Raw genomic sequence first — 22,545 nt, forward strand, 5'->3', positions numbered from 1 at the left:
TAAAACCCGGGCTCAGAGATCTGCACCGGTTGCTAGTTCTTTCACCAAGGAACTTACAGTCTAAATTATGAGAAGGGTAGAAAGGAAAAGGAGGTGCAAGCGTAAGCCTAATCTACCTCGCAGGGTTGTTAGGATTAATTGAGATGGGGAGAACCATGTACACCACTTTCAGCTCCTTGGAGAAAAAGGTGGAGTAAAAATGATGGTGATGGTAATTTTAACAGCAAAGGATGGATGTGAGCAAAGGTAGCAATGTCCACTCATCCTAAAACAGCTGTGCCCAACCTTTTCAGTTGCACCTTTAGCCTCTCTCTCTCTCTCTCTCTCTCACACACACACACACACACACACACACTACTACTACTACTGCTATTGTTGTTGTTGTTGTTGTTATTACAGTGGTATCTCAGATTAAGTACTTCCAGAGGTCAGTTCTTAACCTGAAACTGTTCTTAACCTGAAGCACCACTTTAGCTAATGGGGCCTCCTGCTGCCGCCGCGCCGCCAGAGCACGATTTCTGTTCTCATCCTGAAGCAAAGTTCTTAACCCGAGGTACTATTTCTGGGTTAGCGGAGTCTGTAACCTGAAGTGTATATAACCTGAAGTGTCTGTAATCCGAGGTACCACTGTAGTTATATTTGTTACCTGTCCTTCATAAGCCATAGAAAAAGAAAATACAATACAAATAGAGAAAACCAAAAGCCCCCCTCCAAAATACAACTCATATCAACAAAGCCATAGGGAGGCACTGGCAGCAATAGTTTAACTGCCCAAGGCCCAGGAAAAGAGGCGTGTCTTCAGTAACTGCCTGAAGCGGTAAAGATGTGGCACCTGGTGCGTCTCCACAGGAAGGGAGTTCTCCGCTGAGGAGGAGCACGACAGAGGTTCTCTCCTGGGCACCTCCCAGCACCTCCAAGGCAGTTGGCACAATAACAGGAGCCTTTCCTGCAGATCATAACATCCTGACTGGCAAGGGAGGGGAGGAGGCACTCTTGCAGATATTTTCTCTTGCTTTTTAAAAAAAACAAAAATGGTAGCATTGAAAGCACATTGAGCATTATGGCCCACCAGTCTGGCGTTTTGTTAGAATCTAGGATGACTGTAATTTACAAGCATTGTCCATTAAAATAAACCTCACCATTTCATGACACAAAATGCAAAAGATCTATTTAAACAAAAATACAATGATCTCAACAATATGGGAGCTAGAGCACTCTTAAGTACAGGCAATTTGCTTAGATTAAGAAATGCCATTTCTAACACATTTCACTATTTCCTTCCTTCAAAAGTATTTGAGTGATTATTATCAGCTCTTGTCTCTCTAGAAGGTTGGCTCATTTCCTTAGTAGTTGCACCCTTCAGATACTGATTTATTCATTTTTAATTTGCCTGTGTGTTTGCTTGCTCAAAAAATGCATCATTGCCTTCAACTTCCCCAAGCATGATGGTTTCCCTGGAAAATATTTAAAGGTAAATAGGTAAAGGACCCCTGGGCGGTGAAGTCCAGTCAAACTTGACTATGGGGTGCGGCGCTCATCTGGCTTCAGGCGAGGAAGCCGGCGTTTGTCGATAGACTGCTTTCCGGGTCATGTGGCCAGCAGGTCTAAACCGCTTCTGGCACAACGGGACACCGTGATGGAAGCCAGAGCACACGGAAATGCCACATAACACCACATAAGATAGATCACCACCCACAGTCTTGTTTAAACAAGGCTGTATTCTTACATTCCCACAGGCTGTGGATTTAACATACACATTCCTACAAATGTTAAATTCACACCAGAGTGAGGGGATGGGGGATTAAGGGGCCTGGTGCGAGACGGCAATTGGGTTGGGTCCCCTCCCTCAAGTGAAAAAAGCAGAGTTGAGTTTGGCCAGTGAGGTGACCTAGATGTAAAGCGGCAAGTTGGAGAAAGAGAATAAAAGCTGAGAGCGATGTTTGACTTTGGCTTGAATCCAAGGCTGTGGCTGTGGAAGAAAAAAAACCGTTTGGGGGTTTTAATGCCGTCTCGCACCAGGCCCCTTAATCCCCCATCCCCTCACCAGGAAGCTAGTATGGCTAGTTCCCAGAATTAGAAGGCTTGGTGAGCTTTTAACACTTGCTGGATCCAGGGTTCAGAGGGGTCTCTGCCTACTCCCCACTCCCAAACTCATAACACTATGTACAGTTTTGCTCTCAAAAAGGGTATAATAGAGCTGGAAAACAATACAAAGTACTAAAATGACCAAAACTCCAGAATCCCCAGTTATAATAATAGAATTGTACAGTTGGAAGGGTTAGGAAACACCTTTATTAGGGGCAGCCAAAATGTTCCAAAATGAGGCACATGAAAAGTTCTGGCAAACTTGAAAGCAACAGGCATTTGGGAGTTTATTATTCTTAAGGACCAAAAAGAGTTGGTGGAATCAATGGAGGAAAAGTCTATCAGTAACTGTTAAGTTGTGGGTGAACATATCAGACGACACAGCGATTCTTCAAACAGCTCTTCTTTATTCAGATGCCAGAACAGAACTGAACTGAGGAGCTCAGTCAGCCTGCTTATATAGAGCTCCAGAACAACGTAACTGTTGCAACTTTCTAAAACTATCCAATCACTGAACGTCACTTTCGATCCTTCATTTGCATAACTATCTACAGTATCCCCCTGCTGGCCCAGGGTGAGAACTTCAGTACATAACAGTAACTATGGAACACCTTTGCTCCTAGGCACTAAACATCTAGCATTCAAATTAAAGCCAGCAGTTATTAGGCTACACCAGCATTTCCATGAAATAACATGATGATGAAACAATGTATGCGCCACATAAAAAAAAGGAAGCTGCAGAGCAGGAGGATGTAATTTTTAAGTTTTGTTTCAGGCATAAAAAGATCAAAAGCCTGCTTTGCTCAAGGAAGAGAACATGAGTGCCTGTCAGCCAGAGGGGAAAAGCGGCCCCTGCTCCAAGTGACAGAATAAAAGATGGGAACTAAACATGTTACCTGTATAAACCACATTGGTTAATCTAGCAACATAACACAAAGGCCAGAGCTGAAGGATATTCTCCCTGAAAAGGACCAGAGAGATCTTCTGCAAACAAAAACAATAACGGAGCTTGTGGTGCCTTAAAGACGAACACATTTATGTGGCAAGTTTTCATGGACTGCATACATTTCTCTGGTGAAAATAGGGGCGTCCCTTTCCATACTGATAATTTTACTATTTATGCCTGACATATCTTACTGTGTTGCCCCAGCCACTCTGGGCAGCTTCCAGGATATATAAAAACATAATAAAACAGTAAACCTTAAAAAAAGGCCTTCCCTACACAGGACAGCCTTCAGACTGCTCGGGGGTTGCATAATTCCATACCTTCCAACATTTCTCCAATGAAAATTTGGATATCCTAAGGAAAAGTAGGACATTCTGGGATGATATCAGAAACTGAGATGGCTTCTCTAAATCAAGGATGTCCCTGGAAAACAGGGACATTTGAGAGGGTGTGGGCCTGGAGTCCATTTCATCAGAAGTGCTATCCTAAGTTACCAGATAGATAACATACATATACATAATAAAAAAATTTCCTTCCAGTAGCACCTTAAAGACCAACTAAGTTAGTTCTTGGTATGAGCTTTCGTGTGCATGCACACTTCTTCAGATACTTCAGATGTATATACATATACATAGATACATACATATGGTTGGTGTTTGGGTGTGTGTTTAATCACTGAGATTAGAAGCAAATGAAGTGAAAAAATAAGGGTAGTGACCATTATTTTAAAACTTAAATAAATGTAAAATTGTTGCAGAGATTCTACCCGATCCTCAGGGCTCTGCTCAGCACACCCACACCTTCTCGCCAGGCCACTGGCCCTGTTTCACATCCTGCTGGAGTGCTTTTGCCTGGCTGGAATGTGCCCTTGATTGGCACAAGCTTAAAATGCCCGGATAGAGGATAGATAGATAGATAGATAGATAGATAGATAGATAGATAGATGATAGATAGATAGATAGATAGATAAATGTATTACGGTCGGAGACCAGCTTATAAAACACACTTGGGGGGTACAATCCCAGAAGGAAAGCAAACATTTAAAACAATGTACAACAATAAATTTAAAATTTATAAATGCGATAAGCGTATAGTTACTTAAAACTTTAAGATAAGCTACCACAGAGAGATGACCCAGAGTCACCCATGGAACCGAGTTTGGGGATTTTCTTAATGAACTAGTTTGGGTTGCAGGGTGGTCTGTGCCTACAGATCTGAACATAGAATCTGGCGATCATCCAGGTCGTCTTATGATCTTTGCCTAACAGGAAAAGGTCATTTTTTTGCTTTTCCGGGAGGTCAGCGAGCCTCACCAGCAGGGGATCAATGGGAATAGAGAAATGTGCGTCAAATGCAATTGCTCCACCCACTTTTCCAACTGGCCCCACCCACTTTCCCCACAAGCGCTACCCTCCACTGGCATGCGGCCCTCAGAAGAAGCGCCTTGTGGCCTCTTTGAATGTTCAAAGAATCATAAAATCATAAAATGGTGAAGTTGAAAGTAAATGAAAAAAACAGTCCTATTTATGAGCTGGATGTTGTGACTGACATGAATAGGTCCCGGGACAGCATGGCCTAAGCAGAGATGCAGACGACAGGGCCTGGCATGTGACCAGCTAATCAGTAGCTTTCTTTAGGGGGCTGTCTGCAAGCAAGGCCTGTTGGGTGGGGGGTTCCGTGTCCATAGTGGACTATAGATCATTGATCATGGTTGGAGTGGCTTTAGTTGGTGGCTAGAGGTGGCAATATTCTGTGAATATCTGATCAGGGATGCTTGGCGTTTTGTGCCTATTGCACTCCTGTATATGCATCCTTCAAACTCTCCTCTCCTCCAGGTGTTCACTCTTTGGCAAGGAAAATAAATATTTTCATGCTGGGGAGAGGGAAATAAATGCAGATAATCTGTTTTTTACCAAATGATCCACATGCAAAGGGACTTTCATCAAACAACAGCGCACTCCAGGGGACTGAGAATTCTAAAAATGCAAAACAAGGTAGTTCTCCTTAAAAGAAGAAGAAGAAGAAGAAGAAGAAGAAGAAGAAGAAGAAGAAGAAGAAGAAGAAGAAGAAGAAGAAGGCGCTCCCCACCTTTAAAATATCTAGTTTACTCAGAGTTAGATGTTTCGTTGTCTCTTCCTTCTAATCCTGCTCTTGATGCCTGCAGAGAACAAGGAAGGCACAGCTCCTTTGGAGACAAGGAATGCCAAGCTGCCCTTCATCTAATCCAGTCACCTCTGCAGCTGATAAATGTCTGCTCTCTGCCTCCACTTTAGGCATTAGCACAGCTACTGATCCTCTTTTTTAAAAATAAAAACCACCTCCCTTTGCTAAAGGGCATTTAGATTATTCATAATATTCTCACACCCAGAATTCTGAAGTGCATGACACAAAATCTAGTGCTCTGGAAGTTTGATGTTTTATGAACACCATGTGGGGGTGGGAGGCTGAGAACTGGAGGGAGGTTTCACATATTTCACACTCACAGCTGCTGTGGTGTGTCTATTATTCTCCTACAGCACATGCCATTTGGCTACTATTACTGCCCTTACACTTCTCCAGCCTCAGTGAAACAAGAGCAGGAACGTGGACGTGAGCAACCGTCTAAAGGCATCTATGCATTGGGAGTTAAAGCAAAGGGGCTCATACAGGGGCTCACTAAGACATGACCTGATGAGAGCTTAGAAATATAAAATAGAGAGGCAGTGTGGTGTGGCAGATACAGTCTTGAACTCAAAACAAGGAAGATCCAACTTCGTACAGAGGTGGATTTGGGGAGCGCAACCAGTTTAGTCACACTGAGCCTGAAGCCTGGGGTGGGGGAGACAGGGGGTGCCACAACCAGTACTTTACTTCTAGAAAAAAGGGGGTTCGTCGCACAAGGTGCTGTTGAAATTTGAGACCCCAAGGAGCATGACTGCTTCATGGCCCCAGCTCAGTCATGAAGCCTTCTCAGTAATCCCGGGACAGTTACTCTCTCTCAGCCAAGCCTACCATAGAGATGTTGTGATACAATAGGGAGGACCATGTGTGCTTGCAAATGCAACTATTTGTAAGAATGGAAAGTTTAAAATATAGCAACAATGGAGATTAATAAACTATTTCACCATTCCAATATAATATTGTTGTTTTCTCTGTGTGTAGACAGATGATTAGATTGATAGATCAGCAGACAGATACATTGCTTCAAGAAATCATCCCTCAAGTGTGTGGCGAGAGATGGAGAGAGGCTTGTTGCTGCATCTTTACTAATTTAAATTTTCCTTCTAAATAAACTGGCATTGTTGAACCATACAACCTGTTGCTCTGCTTTTTTTGTGGCAAAAAAGGAAGCATTAAAACTGCACAACTGTTCTCTCTGCATCACTGGAAACGTTCAGTGAACGCACAACCTCTTGCCGCTTTAGCCCACTAATTGACAGTCAACATCTGATAGCAGCACCAGTAAATTACCAGATCAGAACAATCTGGAGTTATAATGATTACCTCAAAGCATTTAGAATTATAGTAAGCACATCATTTGTGAAAACAATTGCATTGACAACAGTAGTTACTTGGGACCCAAGTAACTACTGTTGTCAATGCAATTGTTTTCACAAATGATGTGCTTACTATAATTCTAAATGCTTTGAGTCTGTTACTGCTTCTGTCTCTCAAAAACACTCTCTTTTTCTTTAGCTGCTACACCAGGGAATTTCTGGATGTTACACAAGAAAAAGCCTATTTGCATGAAACGTTCTAATCAGCACATCAGCACTTTATGAGTCGTGACCATGGATATTTCCAGAAAACACCCTGCCTTGATTCCTGCTGAGATTAGTTTCTTGTTGCTATTTTTAAATAGTTCAGGAATGTATTTCTGAAGGAGACAGAAACCGTATCTTGGTACATTTGCATTAGCTCAGAAGCTCTCTTGTTCAGATGCAGTAAAATGTGCTAAAAATGGAAAGTACCTTCTGTGGGGCCTGCTTCTTTTTCCTCTGTCCCCCCTTCTTTGTTCTTTCTGCCCCTTCCTCTGCCCTTCCTCTTCTTCTCAGACATCCTGCACAGGCAGTATATTTACAGTCCCAAGGAAAAGGCAATTCCTGCCAGATGTAAATGCCCCAGCAGTGCTGCTTCAAGGTTTTTCTCACCAGCTGAAACTTCCTACTGTTCTTATACTGTTTTCTCACACAGGCAACACCCACTTCTGGGTGGAGAAGTGCGGTTTTTAACTATTTCCATTCATATCCCCCAGCTGTCTGCCAGAAGTGCCAGGGACCGCAGGCAGGCAGGCAGGGCTGGGTGTGAAGGAATTGAAAAGGAACGAAGGTTTGCAGAGAGCAGAACTGACAATGGAGTAATGAAGCAAGCCTAAGTGGCCGCAGGATCCCATGGGGATGGGGCCTGGGCTCTATGGCCTGGGGGGCCTGGGAAATGCATGGAGAAATTAGGTGGCCAGCACTGTCGGAACTCTTCCTGTGTCGAGAGCGGCTCACTTTAAATACTGCAGGTGTGATAGGGGAAGCGGCGAGAACTCAAGGCTCCCCTCTATGCTATGCTCTTTCTATGGCCTGTATGCCATAGGATGATATACACAAGACCCACAGGTGATATAGGAAGTGCACTGAAGCAATTACATTTCTGAATGGCCTCTCCCAAAATGGGGGCCCTCGGTGCAGGAAGACATTTCCCACAACAGCCTTTCCTTTTAACGCATTCTTGGTTCTTCTCCCAGGCATTTTCCCTCAAGTGATCAACTTTTCTCTGCGTAATCTAAGAGTGTCTCATTTACTGGCCCCTAACATAAAGAGGCCACTTACACATAGTGAAAAAGTACACAGATTTGGAGGTGCAAATGTGTATGTATAGGTATAATTTATTATAATTAATTAAGATTCTGAATACAGTAATTTCAATGCATACATGTCACTGTAGTGGGAAGGCTATGGCAAAGTGGCCTTTGCCCCTTCTCAGTCCTCTGGAGAGGTGCTAACTGTGGAAAGGAACCTTCGAGCCCAGCCCAGGCTTCTTTCGCTTCAAACCAGACCTGGAGCAGACAGCCCTACAAACAGGGGTCTTTTTCTCTGACAGCCTTTCAAATTGGCGGCTGTTACCTGCAAAGTAGCACATATGGTCTCCCTAGCCCAAAGCAAACCAGGAAATGGTGCCAAACTGGAAAAAGAAAATGGCGCTATTTCACAGCCACTCTCCACAGCACCAGATGCAAAACTTTGCCCCTCCTTATCGATACTGTACTAAGGGTTCCCTTGCAGAAAATACAGCCACTTGATATTCCAGTTCGTCATTTATAATTCAAATAATTTGTTTGCCTTTTTCAGGCAGCATGAAAAAGGCAAAATGAATTTAACAGATACAAAAAAAATAATAATTTAAAAACAGCGCTGAAAAGGCAAACTATCCAGCTGACCTGAATGCCCCAAAGAAGCGATGTCTTTTGCACCCCATCTGGAAGGTCTGTAGTGATGGGAAATTGTGAAGCTCTGTGGGCCCTTCACCCCACAGCCTGGGGAAGTTGACTCAAAGGCAGTGTACCCCTTACCAGCTTAAAATGCAGGAAAGTCATTCACCCCACCCTGCTCTGCGTCTCAAATCACATTTGCACATTGCTGTACACGCCAATACAGCTTGATTTGTTTCTGAGTTTCCCACAGTCTGTCCATACCAGAGAGGGGGCATGGATGTCTTCCTATAGCTTACGTTTCCAAATCAGATCAAAACTGGTTGGAGGAAATTGGCATCAAAACACAGTATTTCTTAAGAAACTACATTGCAGGATTGCGACTCACCTGTGGTGGGAGTGCACTGGGTGCAGAGTAAACAGGACCATGTGCACAGCCCCAAAGCCTGCATCTCACTGAGTAAAGCTGGCATTCAAAGCAGGGCCTGGGGAAGGAGGGATTGACAGGGGAACAATCTAGAGGCATCACCCAGAGATAGGTGAGCATCAGCACCTTGAATCAAATCCAATTTGTATGCAGTAAGTGCTGTTGGAACACAACCAGCTGAATGTGTTTGTGATGGCTCTCATCCATAAGGTGTGCAGCAGCATTTGCACGAAGGGAAGTTTCAAGGACAGCTGGCTGTAGAGTGCATTATAATAATCAAGCCTGGAGGTTATGAAAGCATGCGGTGGCATTGTAAGGTCCTCTGTGTTCAGGAAGGGGCAGGTCCTGCACAGCAAGTGAAACTGACAGAAAGCTCCCAGTGCAGCAACATGCTTGTAAAAAACAAAACAAAACAAAAAACCCAGGGCTGGGTCAAAACTAATTCCCAGACTCCAAACGTTATAATTATGCGCTTTGTGGAGCATTTTGGGGGCAGCTCCTGCTTAGTCATGTCCCTGCCAGCAGAGCTCATGCTCTTACTGGCTGATGGGGCTGGCTAAGTACATTGCCCACCCTCCCCTCCAAAGAAGGAAGCTTCCCAAACTCACCATACTTCGTAAGCAAGGTCAACCAACACAGCTTTCCCTGCCTCAGGGCAAACTGGGGGGAGACATTTTGGAACAGTCCTTGAGGTGGAAGAAGAGGACACCATCAAATGATCCCCTCAATTACCCTAGTCCTCCTCCTGTTCCAAACCACCACTAGAGCAGCGACAGAGCTGTTGCCTTGATCTTCTACAAAACCCACTAACGAGTTCTGGAAACCATGTGGATCTATCCATCTCCAGGGATGGGTGGTCCATCGCGGAGGAGAGTGGTGAACTGTATACATTTCCTGCATTACAATATTATCAACATTTTGATCTTACTAGTTCCCCGAAGTATTAAATATGGAGCGACACTGCTGTATCTGGCTAGTGGATCTCCAGGTGGAGGTAGGGTGTTCAATTTAGGGGTGTGCACATAGGTAATTTCCTGCAGATATATTAAGCTGTGCATAGTGTTAAGCATTAGAAGACATTCTAGAGAACATTGACCTCCCATCCATCCATCCATCCATCCACCACCCATCACACCTCTCCACATGTCCCATACACCCTTAATGACCTGCAGTGGCTTCTGATGCTGACAGCTGCCACCACTGCTCTAAGAGGGCCTTCTGCCTGGGACTGGACTGCTGCTGCTGTCAATGCTGCCCTGAGCAGCCCCGCCAACTTGAAGCTTCCACCTCCACCACCACTACCAGCCAGTCCTTTGGGTCCGGTAACATGTCCCAAAGCAAGGCTGCCCTCAGCTAATAATGACTTCACCTGGCAGGCAGGTTCATTTGGGAGAAAGTCATCCTTAAGGTACCTGGTGCCCAAACCATATGAATTTGCCTTCTGCTACAAAATCCGTCAGCACATGTCAGTGTAAATTCTGGCTAGACATGATAGCTAGTAATTGTTGGAATAGGGCCCCTTTGCCAAAACCACTGCGCCTATTTTAAAAAACCCAAACCTGCCCTGTCTGTGTGGGTTTTCTCCTTGGATTAATAAGGCAAGGATAAGCATTCTGAACCTGCCATAGTAAATGCACTGTACACTATCTTTCCTCAACATCAACTGAAATTAGTATCGCCTATTCTATACTTTTGCTTATAACCAAGTAGAAGCTTTCCTTCCAGGCATCTGACTCAGTATCCATGGCAATATTTGCTGATGGTGTGAATAATGCTCAACCAGCCCATCCCTCCCTGACCCCCCTCCGGGTTAAGCAGCAAATTAACTTAATTCATTGTTAGAACTGGAATTTCAAAAGATTGATCTTTCACCAAGATAGGGTTGTGACACCTTTCTACTTCAAAGAACCTTTCCCCCTCGACAAAGGGTGGGTTTCCTCAACATATTCTGTTAGTCAGGTTTGTCTCCTCTCACCTTATGTATCCAAGCTGCACCTTTGCCAGGTGAGATAAAGTATGCCTCTACTGTATGTGCTTTTCTGAGTTCTGAAAAAGCCTGAATAGCTCCTGACCACCTTTCCATCGACTTCCAGGTCTGTATTAGGGGAGTAGGAATTCTAAAATTCTAGGTAGGAATTTAGTGTCTGTTGCTGATCACTTGAGACTCTGCAGTGCTAGGAGATGTGAACAAGCTTTCAGCTGTTGCAGTGGACTCTTAGCCACTCCTGCCTCTCACACAGCTTGCCTTGGCAAGGATAATCTTCTGAAGGGATGCCATCTCAAGCCCACAGTGGGCCTTGTTGAGCCCTCCTGCGGCTGCAATGGGCCCTGTCAGGTGGGAGCAGATACCTGAAGGATGCTGTAAACCACCCTATGATGCTCAGATGAAGGGCAGTAAAGAAATTTAATAAATAAATAAACAATACCTGAGTCTCAAACTATGCAGGGCTTTGAAGGCAAACACCAGCAATTTAAAATTTTCTCAGAAATGGCGCAGCAGCCAACATAGCTGTTGAAGAACTAGTATAATATATTCCTGTTGATCAGTCCCACTTAATCACAGCTGAATTTGGGGGGAAACTGCAGTTTCCTGGCAATTTTAGAGGCAGTCCCACATACAATGCACGGCAGTTGTCCAATCTGGACCTTCACAGCATGGATACCTATGAGAAGGCTATCTATCCAGAAGAGGTTTGCAGGTGACACATCAGTCTCAGCGAGTGAAAGGTACACCATGCCACAGATGCTGCTTCTCTCCTACTGCAGCCTCTAGTCAAAATGGTTTTGTACATTTGCATGTGGCTGCATGCTGTATCTTGAAAATGCAAAAACAGTCTCCCAATAGCTTACATATGTTGGAGTAAAGTAAATGCATTTCTTTCATCTGAGTTTGTAGTTCATGCATGAATTAATTTAAACCGCAAGAGGACACTGCTTATCTAGCAATCTAGCCAGCACTTGCTTGTAGTCTTTGCTTTGTCTAACTTAACTCCACCCCTAAAAGCGGAGCCATTTTTTCAGTGTTCTTTCCAGACAAGATACTGGCAATATCTTTCTCTCATCTCCACTCATTCTATAAACAGTTCCTGCATGAATAAAGCCTTTGAACTCCAGAAACTTATTCTTTCAATCTAATTCACCCGAGCTGCAATATGTATACAATACACACGTGCATTCTACTGTGCAGGTTATACACATTTACAGCATCCCTGACTCCCTTTGCATTTTAATGCAAATCTGGTGAAGAATTTGTTCACCAGTATCATGAGTCATGTAATAATAATAATTGTATTATTTATACCCTGCCTATCTGGCTGGGTTTCCCCAGCCACTCTGGGCAGCTTATAGCATATTAAAAAAACATAATAAAAACACCAAGCATTAAAGACCTCTGTTATGTACTAAGCTTGGATCCTAGAACAATAGGCAAGTAGGATCGTAGAATGCAACAACTGATTGGCCTGCAGGAAAAGACCAATCAGGCTCCAAGAGGGAAGCAGAATCAGCCAACCAGACAGGACTCATTGTGTAAATAATGTATATAAAAGCCTGAGGTTGGGGGAGGGGGGCAATTCATTCACTGTTTTACAAGCTGCAATAAAGAGCATGAAATCACTACAGGACTCCGAGTATATTTTAACCTCCCAATGAAGGCCTGCCTTCAGATGTCTTCTAAAAGTCTGGGAGCCAGTGAGGATCCTTTAGGATCGATGTTATATGGTCCCAGTGGCCACTCCCAGTCACCAGTCTAGCCATAGGCGCCGACTCCATGGGGCCTGAGGGGGCCCGAGCCCCCTCAAAAATTCGTTTGGGGGGGCTCTGCCCCCCCAATAATTTAAGAAAATTATTAGTTATATTATGCTTTGTAAAATCACAAAATTATGTTGGTATTTTTTTATTTTCCTTGTTTGACGATAGTTACCTTTTAAAATACATTCAGTAATGAGTTAAAACAAATAATTATTACGGTAGTAAGCCGGCGGCGGCAGCAGCAGCGTCTTCCCCCACCGCGGAGCGAACTCGGGCTCCCCTCGCGTTGCTGTGGAAGCTGCTCCTTCAGCGCCTGCCGACGTGGCGACCTACGCACCTCGCCCTGTCTCCGCCCGGAGAACCCACCCCGGGCCGGCCCCCAGCGCCCCCCGCCGCTCGGAGGGGCGCGCAGGCGCTTCAGCCTAGGCCCAGGCCCGTCTACACGGGCACTTCGCTCCTCCACCAGCGCCTTCTCGGCGACCGCTGATGCTGAGGAACCAAAAGGAGGGATGAAGGGAACAGCAGCCATATATAGATATAGATATACCTTATACGTTTTATGTTCTCTCTCTCTCTCTCTCGGAGAGGGGCGAGCGGAAGATCCCTCGGCCAGGCGGAGCCGCGAGCAGGCAGGACGGAGGTGAGCCCGAGACGCGGCCTAGTCAGCCACGGAAAGAGGGAGGCGAGGAGGGCTGGGCAAAAGCATCTCTCCCCCCCCCATGGGAGAAAAGAGGGGCACGAGCCCCCTCCACCTCGCCCTACCCTTAAGGGGTCTCCTGTCGCCCTCCACCCGTGGACTCTGGGGAAGGGGGGGACAAGGCAGGAGGGAAATGGGGGGCACTGAATGACACCCCCCAAGGGTGGCTTAGGAAGGGGAGCTCGTAACTGAATGGTAGGGTGTAGACAAATGGCCAGAGGGAACCAGTTTTGAACAAGGACGCCCACAGACGCCGCCTCTTTTCCTCCGCTCCCCAAACTGCAGCTTTTCATCTAATTTTCATCTAAAATTTAGAAAACTTCCCGGGGCAGGACCCCGGTATGGGCCCCCCCAATATTTTTTATAAGTCGGCGCCCCTGAGTCTAGCTGCCACATTCTGAATTAGCTGTAGTTTCTGAGTCACCTTCAAAGATAGCCCCACACAGATGACATTGCAGTAGTCCAAGCGGGAGATAACCAGAGCATGCACCATTCTGGTGATAGGCAGGTAGGGTCTCAGCCACATAGCAGATGGAGTTGGTAGACAGCTGCCCTGGACACAGAATTGACCTGCGCCTCCATGGACAGCTGTGGGTCCAAAATGACTCCCAGGCTGTGCACCTGGTCCTTCAGGGGCACAGTTACCCCATTTAGAACCAGGGAGTCCTCCACACCCACCTGCCCCCTGTCCCCCCAAAACAGTACTTCTGTCTAGTCAGGATTTGACCTCAATCTGTTAGTCTCCATCCATCCTCCAAACACTCACACAGGACCTTCACTGCCCTCATTGGTTCTGATTTGAAGGAGATGTAGAACTGGGAATTATCCGCATACTGTTGAACGCCCAGCCCAAACCCCCTGATGATCTCTCCCAGTGGCTTCATGTAGATGTTGAAAAGCATTGGGGAAAGGACGGAACCCTGAGGCACCCCACAGGTGAGAGCCCAGGGGTCTGAACACTCATCCCCCCCACCACTTTCTGGGCACAGCCCAGGAAGAAGGAACAGAGTCACTGCATAACAGTGCCCCCAGCTCCCAGCCCCTCTAGATGGTCTAGAAGGATGTCATGGTCAATGGTATCAAAGGCCAGTGAGAGATCCAGCAGAACTAGGAAACAACTCTCACCTCTGTTCCTAGCCCACCGGAGATCATCCACCAGCGCGACCAAGGCACTCTCAGTCCATGATGAGGCCTGAATCCCGAATGGAAAGGATCCAAATGGTCTGCATCGTCCAGGTGTGCCTGAAGTTGTTTAGCAACCACCCGCTCAATCATCTTGTCCAAGAATGGAAGATTTGGGACTGGGCAATAGCTGGCCATATTGGCCGGGTCCAAAGATGGGGTTTTTTAAGAAGCAGTTTAATAACCACTTCTTTAAGTGGGTCTGGGAAGACTCCCGCACAGAGAGAAACATTCACCACCCTGCAGAGCCCATTGCCCAGCCCTTCCCAGCTCCCTTTTATGAGCCAGGATGGGTAAGGATCAAGGAGACAAGTGGTCGGTTTCACTCGTCCAATCAGCCTGTCCACATCCTCGGAGGTAACAGATTGGAATTGATCCCATGCAACTTGACCAGACAGGACTCTAGCACTCTTCCACCCCAGCCTTGCTGCCAAAGTGGAGTCTTTCTGAATCTGAGTGACTTTATCTGCAAAAAACTTTTACAGCCATGCGTCATGAGACCATGTTATTTTATATAAATTTGACTCTGTTGCTTTCTCTTGTACGTACTGGAAAGGCTAAGGACTATTGCCCATGTGCCCCTTGGGATCTTTCAAGTAGTTTCATTATTTAGCACCAACACCTAATTAATGATCCTGTACCATTCAATTACATGCAGTTCATTCATAACAAAACTCTCACTGCTGGGGAATCAGACAAGTTGCAGCTTGCAAAACTCTTGGTTGCTTTGTCTCCTATTCAGTGCAGACTAAAATCAGTAACCGGGTGCTGCAGATATCAATGAAATTCCAGTCTTGAAGTGAAAGTCACAGATTATAAATTACAGATAGGCATCTCAAAGTAGGTCTGTGAAGATTATCAATGGCATAGAAAGAAATAGGAGTGACTCAAGTGTGCAAGCTGCACAGTTGCACAGTTAAGCAAACTGTGAGTGTAACAATGGTTCAGATCTGTGCAGCTGTTTTCAGTCATTGGGATCCACTTTGCAAAAAACTGCATACACATTTTTACAGATAAAGGTCCCAAGCATGCAGGAAGATGAGAACAGCTCTAGTGTCAGCATTTGATTTAGGATTTTGTACTCAAACTTCACCATCCATTTGCATTGAAACTTGAATAAAATAGGGGGGCAGGTAAGCCCCGCCCCGCCTAATTGATCATGAGATGCAGCACATGCAATTTGAGTGGCAATGCCCAACAACCTTGGGGGGGCAGCCCTCTCAAGTATTTCATTGGGGGGGCTGAACCTCAGCCCCTAGGAGTTGGCTCCTATGCATAGAACCTTTACTATTTTAGCAGTTAGTTTTTCTTTTTGCACTGCTGTTTGTATTTGCCATCCCTCTTTATTTGAGTGTGAATCTGTCAGAAAGAGGTGTTTTCTTAAGTTCGGTCTCCTCTGCCTTCTCTGTATCTCTGTCTTCACTATGGATGCTCCACATAATGGACAGTTGGCAGGGCTTAGAGTAGAAGTACAGGGCAGACTTTAGCAGCAGCAGCAGGAAAACAAAGGTGATTCTCATCGCTTGTTGCCTAATTTCCTCATGCAAATTCTTCTGCATGTTCCTACATGAGAACTGGCCTTTGCAAACCTAGTGGTTATGTGACCAAATGCTCCTGGAGCTATTTATGTGTGGGTGGCAGAGGAACTTAACAGGCAGGCCCTTTTACACCTTAATTGTGCTTCACTTGGACCTGAAAGTGCTTTTAGGTCTCTGTTTTCCCTTTCTAAATACCATGCCGTTTGGGCAGGATGTGTCAAGCATGTTTTAAGGCAGGGCTAAGTCACCTCGCAAAGGGCCCTGCAGAGATTTAGACTGGTGTGATGCGAGTTTGAGAACAGGGATTCAAACAGACTTCAATCTATCAAAGCTCTCAATTTTCCCATCAGGCTTTGATTACATTATTTCATCCTATTGACAGAAGGCCCTTAGGGGTGTAAGAACACATCCTCCCTGCCCTGTTGTGGTCCCAGCACTCCACTGTAGGTCTTGGAGAAATAAGGTAGCCTTCAAATGAATCTATAAGGCATGGCAGACTTGTATTGGTGCTAGTGATCATGATTCTGTTAGCACACACAAAACAGAATGAGTTTTCATTCTTGCATTTATATGCAGATTTTCAAAAGTTGCAGGGTGCCTAACAGGTTCTGTGTTCTCCACAGGCGCCAGGTGCCACCCAACTTGGGGGGGGGGGCAGCATGCATGTGTGTGCTCTCACATGGCTGGAGGACGCCATGAGACCCACCACAGCTGTGGGGAGGCTAGACAGGGCCCATCATGACCATGGGAAAGCCCAGTGGGGACTGCCATTGCCACAGGTTGGCCCAATGGGGCAGTGGGAAGGCCTGCCACAGGCCGCAGGATATTAGGGGTCCTTGCCCCACCCTTGAAAAAATGGGGGGGGGCTTGGCCCCTCAGCTGCCCCCCCCCGATGGTGCAGCTAGTGTTATCTCAGTGCTTAATCATGCTTGTAGGTTTTCATCAACAGCCATACTACCAGTTTGAATGCAGGATGCTAGAAGATAACAGGAGTGCCAGGTGCTGTTGAAACCATTATTTTCTACAGAGATGCCAAATTTTGGATTTGCTTAGAATACTCTTGAAAGCTCATGTTATGAAACAACAGAAGCCACTATTGATTTCAAATCCAATCTAGAGCTATACAAAGCATCATCCAGTTGAAACTGCATGCATGAGTTTCAGTTGATGTTTATTTTTAAGCACCTAAAAATTCAAGAGGTGTGTACTTGCCTCTTCTAGACAGTTTCACTCCCCACTCCCACTCCAGAGGGATCAGGTTTGCAGCATGGGAGTTCACCTGAACTCAACTGTGCTCTTGCACCTGCTACAGTGTGGCAACCGGTGTCGTGACTCAGACATCTAGCAATGACTTCAACACCAACTTGGAGAGCAGGAGGTCAGTGGAACCAAGAGCAAATAGCACAATCTGCATAGATGCCAGATCTGGACCATGTCACCACTGAAACTGGGTACAACCACCACAGTCCTCCTGCGCTCAAGACCTCCAGATCAATACCCCCAGTGACTGCACTTCCCGAACTGGACCTTACCAATGGGGCAGGATCCTCACCCTCAAATGGAAGCTTCAGTCAAGAAGTTAACTTAAACAGTTGTTTAGCAGAGTTCACTTTTACTCGGCACATTACTATACACTATTATATACATACACTATACACACTTGTTGTGAGTAAGCATCTCTCTCTGATCCCAGAGAAGGTTCTTTGCTTCAAAGTACTTGCTGTTCCAAAGGCCACACAAGGCATATACAGCCTTTCCTCTAGCTTCTAGTTTTACTTTTAGCATTGAGAACTGGCAACTCTAAGGGTGCTGCAAATGCCAAACAACCGTGGAGACAGCAGTGGAGATTCCTTGACATGAACATGCCTGGCACGATACCTTGGGCTGCAGTCTTCTATGCAAATGTATGAACATATTTTCATTACTGGGTTTTTATAAAGCAGCACTACCCACCCTGGCAGCCCCCATATGCTGTGGGCTACAGCCTCCATCAACTCCCCCTAGTATAGCTATGGTAGCTTTGGCTGGTAGGAGCTCCAGTCAAAAGGATCCAGGGAGTTGGGGAAAGCTGTCATAAAATTACTGGTGTGACGAACATGAAACATTCTGGACACTAAAATAGCAATGTATGAGCATGATTAGCATCACCACTAGGATGAAACATGTGGTCTTTATCAAGCTTTCTTTGCTGGTGGCTGTTTTAGTATGCAGTTACTGGGATTCAAATCAGATCTTCTGCCAGGTTTTGATCGCCTTGCTCTTACACAGTTAATTACTTGGTGGAACCTAGACATGACTTCTTTTTCAAATTTCCATTTATTTTTAGGCCTTGTTGTCAGCAGGGACAGTGCTGAATTTAGATCTTGGGGACCATGGGTGTAGCCAGGATTTATGGGGGGGGGCAGAACACCCACCTGTCATCATCCTCTGTCTGGTTCTGTCTAGCAGATTCAGAATGAAATGTCTCAACAACAGTTGTTTTAGATTATTTTCTTTTGACCCCAAGTGCTCAGAAAAATCTGTCAAAACATTTCAAATATTCTGATTATTTCTACTTATAGTTAAGTATTTTAATTTATTTACTTGATTTAGGGGGGCAGCTGCCCCTGGCGCCACCCCCCCTCCCCGGCTACACCCATGTTGAGGACCTGAGTTCGTATGTACAAAGAGAACTGCCTTATATCGAGTCAAACAATTATTTCATCTAGCTGGGTATTGTCTGTACTGTCCAGCAGCAGCTATCCAGCATTTCCCCGCTACCCTGATATCTGAGACCATTTTAGCTAGAGACGCTAGGGACCTGGCCATGTCATAGAGTCAGAACTGTAGAGTTGCCATTCCCCCAAATTTCAAAAACATAGGACTTATAGGTGATAACTGGTTACTCATCTACACAAGGAGAGATTCCAATGTCCCATCCATTGTTGTGAAGATAAATATTAATCTCCCCTTTTAAAAGGCTAGGTTGCAAATACAGTATTAAAAAGTGATTCCTTGTCTATGTGCTGCACCCAAATTACATTTGCTTTAAAGAGCACAATTGTACTGATGAGGCAGGACACTGAGGTGCTGTGTATCTTTCAGAAAAATAATCCCAGATTAATTTTATGTAAGCCTGGAGGTCCCTGTAAGTACCCTTTGCAATGCAGATGTACCCATCCATATTCTATATACATACACACCCACACAACACAAACATCCTGCCTCCTTGCGCAGAAAATAAGCCTCTATGTTTATTGACTCAGAGTGGGATTTTCTCATGAAACTGCAGGAGAAACAACAAAAAAATTCCTCTTTCAAAATATGGGTCATGCCTAAACTTGCTGCTGTGCAACCCATTTTTACAAAAGAAGAAGGGAGTTGTTAACCAAGACGTGTCAGCCGCTGAAAGCACAAGCCCTGCTACTCCAATGAGCTGCAGACACAAAGCAGCTGCTTGGCAACGCCAGCCAGCTTACTTTGAAAGAACCCAGCCCACCGTGGACATCTTCACCCAGCATCATCCAGAGCAAAACATGGGGGGGGGGGCATGGAAAAGGATGTTTATAATACTCCTGACATGAAGGCATGTAAGGCTACGCAAGCATACGGGTGCCATCCGCGAGTGATCCCTTCCCAGAACGAGTCCCGAGCCTGAGATCTGAGCCGAGTTCCAGCACCTCACCCCACCCCTTGGTTCTTTTCCAAGAAGAGTAGCTTGATCTGGGGCTTTTCAACCTTCACTGGGCTGTTGCCTCTCCAGGTCAGGGAAACAGCTGCCTGGGTCTGCCCTGACTCAAGCAAGATATATGGCTCTTGGAGCAAGGCTGAGTCTTGTCCTTGGCACAAGGACAGGTAGGTCAAAATGGGGCACAGGAGTGGGTGGGGGAAGAATATAGAAGTTTCTAGGAGGAAGAACAGGGGAGCAAACGTTTACACACACAAACAAACAAAAAGAAAAAGCTGTGATTGACATAAGTTGTTAAATAACTTCTTTGATGGTGGCGGAAGGACTCAGCCAGTCATAACACATTGATTGAAAAGTCTGGGGGGAAATTGTTTCTGGCAATGCTTAATACTTTTCAAGAAAAAGGGATCATGGACTCTGTGCCCTCCCCACATGCCCCATAGTCCACAAGTCTTGTCAATGCCAGCACTTAACTTATCCAAGTAGGAAAGAAGAGGACAAGCTAAAGGCGTCCTTCAGCTCATCTCCCTTGTGGCTTCATGGCTAGAATGGCTGGGCTGTGGACAGGGAGATTTGGGATCAGAAACTAGGACTGTGGTGTATTTTGGTACATGTTTTGTACTTCCATTCCTTACAACAGTTCATTACAAAATAATATTTGGAAAAAAATATTCTGAGGCTGGGGAAACAATCAATTATAGATAGCAGTTTTCTTGCCACTAATGGCATATTAGGAAGGAAGGAAGGAAGCCAAGAGAAGTGAGTTGTAGCATCTGTGATCATCACGCTGGAGTCCAGTACCCCTTCTCTAAAGCAGTATCATAGTACTTTGAATAGCCTTGGCTTCCCTCTAAGAATCCTGGGAGCTGTAGTTTGTTAAGGGTTCTGAGAGTTGTTAGGAGACCCCTACTGCCCTCACAGAGCTCTTTCCAGAGAACTCTGGGAAATGTGTGGTTTGATACGGAAGATTATGGCTGCAGTCCAGGGGGGATTTCTGAAAGGCGGTGCTTTGTCATGGATCATTGACAAGTCAATCAAATGTGGTGTTGTTGTTTTTTTAAAAAAGCTCAACAACGTTCACCGTGCCCTAGTTTTTAATTTTTGAAATATGGCAGCCCTACTGCAGATGGACCTAGCTCACAGTCGCAACAGAGTTTTTCGAACAACAGGGCAACAAGAGGAAAGGCTTTATATGCCTTGTGCAGTACCTTGGGCCCCAGCCCACAAAAAAACAGCAAAACAGGCTCCTAAAGAACAATTTATCTCTAAATGCAGATGAAAAAGGAAAAGCCCTGGATAAATAATAAAGTATGTGACACAAGCAAATTTTTAAAAAATACTTGGTCCCATCTCTGAGGAGAGAGTTCCAGAAGCAAAACATCATTTAATGCTATGTAATTAAACAGCACATAATGCTATGCCTAAATACATATGCTCCATAACTGTGAAGACCTGACAGCTAAGTAACATCAACTTTATTACGGAGCATGACAACTCATGGTGGTACCAATTTGAGTGTCAAAATATTCTTCAAGCCTTTCAATCATTGCAGAGTGTCCCTCCACACAAGAGCTCAGATGTTGGCTACCCAAATCTAAGCTGTGTACACCTGTGTACACCTTTAAAGCACATTCAAAGCACATTTTTTGCATTGAAGAATTCTGGTCACTGCTGTTTGTTAAGGGTTGCCGGGCATTGTAACTCTGCGAGGGGTAAACTGCAGTGCCCAGGATTGTTTAACTGTGGAACTGGCACTGCTACAAGTGCTACACAATCCTACACAATTGTAATAAATGGATCTTTTAGTCTGGTAGCCCATACACATAGGAACTGACATCAGGAAGGTGCCTTTGCTGTTCTGTTTCTGCTGCCTGCTTAAAACATTTTTATTTAAGCAAGCCTATCCAGACACATATATGTTGGTGTGTTTTATTCTCTTCAACTGATAATTTTAATTATTTTTAAAAGTTTTTAATTTTTTATTTATAATCTTAATACTTCTTGTAAACTGCTTAGAATTTTTTCTACAATCATCAATATTGCTGAATTAATAAAATAAATAAAATAATTGTATAGTAGTTCTGGCATGACATCTGGTAAACCAACACATATTGTTTTTCTAGACAATTTCTGGTAAGCAGGTGGCACACAAAGAAAGAGGTGCCCAACTCATAGGTCCCGCCAGTGCAAGTATTTCTCTGATGCAATTCTCTTCCTCCCCTGCATGCCTGCTAAATCTGTTCTAGCAGTTCCCCCAACACAACATCCCAAGCCGATTTGGGGAAGACACAGAACGCTAGGGAGAATGAAAAGGTGGGAGGGTGCTTTGTTGCACAAGCATAAATACTTGCACTGACACAACGTGTTAGTTGGATACTGCCCAAAATGCATAACTACATAAATGTAAAAGAACTACTCTAAGTAGGAAATAGAGGGATGTGTGTTGAGTTGCCTTCAGATGTCTTCTAAATGTTGTGTAGTTGCTTATCTCCTTGACTTGAGGGTCACATAACTTCTCCTATCCCATCCCACTTCTCCTATGAAAATACGGACATCCTACCATACCCTCCAACATTTCTCCAGTGAAAATAAGGACACCCTAAGGAAAAGCAGGACATTCCAGGACCAAATCAGAAACTGGGACGGCTTCTGTAAATACAGGACTGTCCCTAGAAAATAGGGACACTTGGAGGGTCTGCTATTGCCAGGGGAGCAGCTGGGATGACATTCTGCTCAGATGTGCATTTCTTTGTCCCCTAGATGCAAGATGTGTCCTAGATTTCAACTCATCTTTGTTTAAATGAGTGCAAATGGAGAAGGCAAACTGAAATAAATGAAGCCTTCATCGTTCTCAG

The 22,545-nt window shown here is 45.0% G+C and overlaps 1 protein-coding gene across 4 annotated transcripts in view; it reads right to left on the reverse strand.

The window, feature by feature from the left end:
• The window catches only part of NRG2 (neuregulin 2), a 146,381-nt gene that overhangs the window by 85,629 nt on the left and 38,207 nt on the right, over positions 1-22,545 (reverse strand). The window contains exon 1 of one of the 4 annotated variants that reach the window (XM_081206350.1): positions 6,982-7,172. The exons of the other annotated variants lie outside the window; for them this stretch is intronic. Within the exon in view, the coding sequence (XP_081062476.1) occupies positions 6,982-7,069 (88 nt within the window). The 5' untranslated portion in view covers positions 7,070-7,172. Of the gene's footprint in view, positions 1-6,981; positions 7,173-22,545 lie in introns of those variants that run through there. 4 annotated transcript variants of the gene reach the window in all.

Source organism: Podarcis bocagei (assembly GCF_964188305.1).
Source record: "Podarcis bocagei genome assembly, chromosome: 8".
NCBI classification, from domain to species: Eukaryota; Metazoa; Chordata; class Lepidosauria; order Squamata; family Lacertidae; genus Podarcis; species Podarcis bocagei.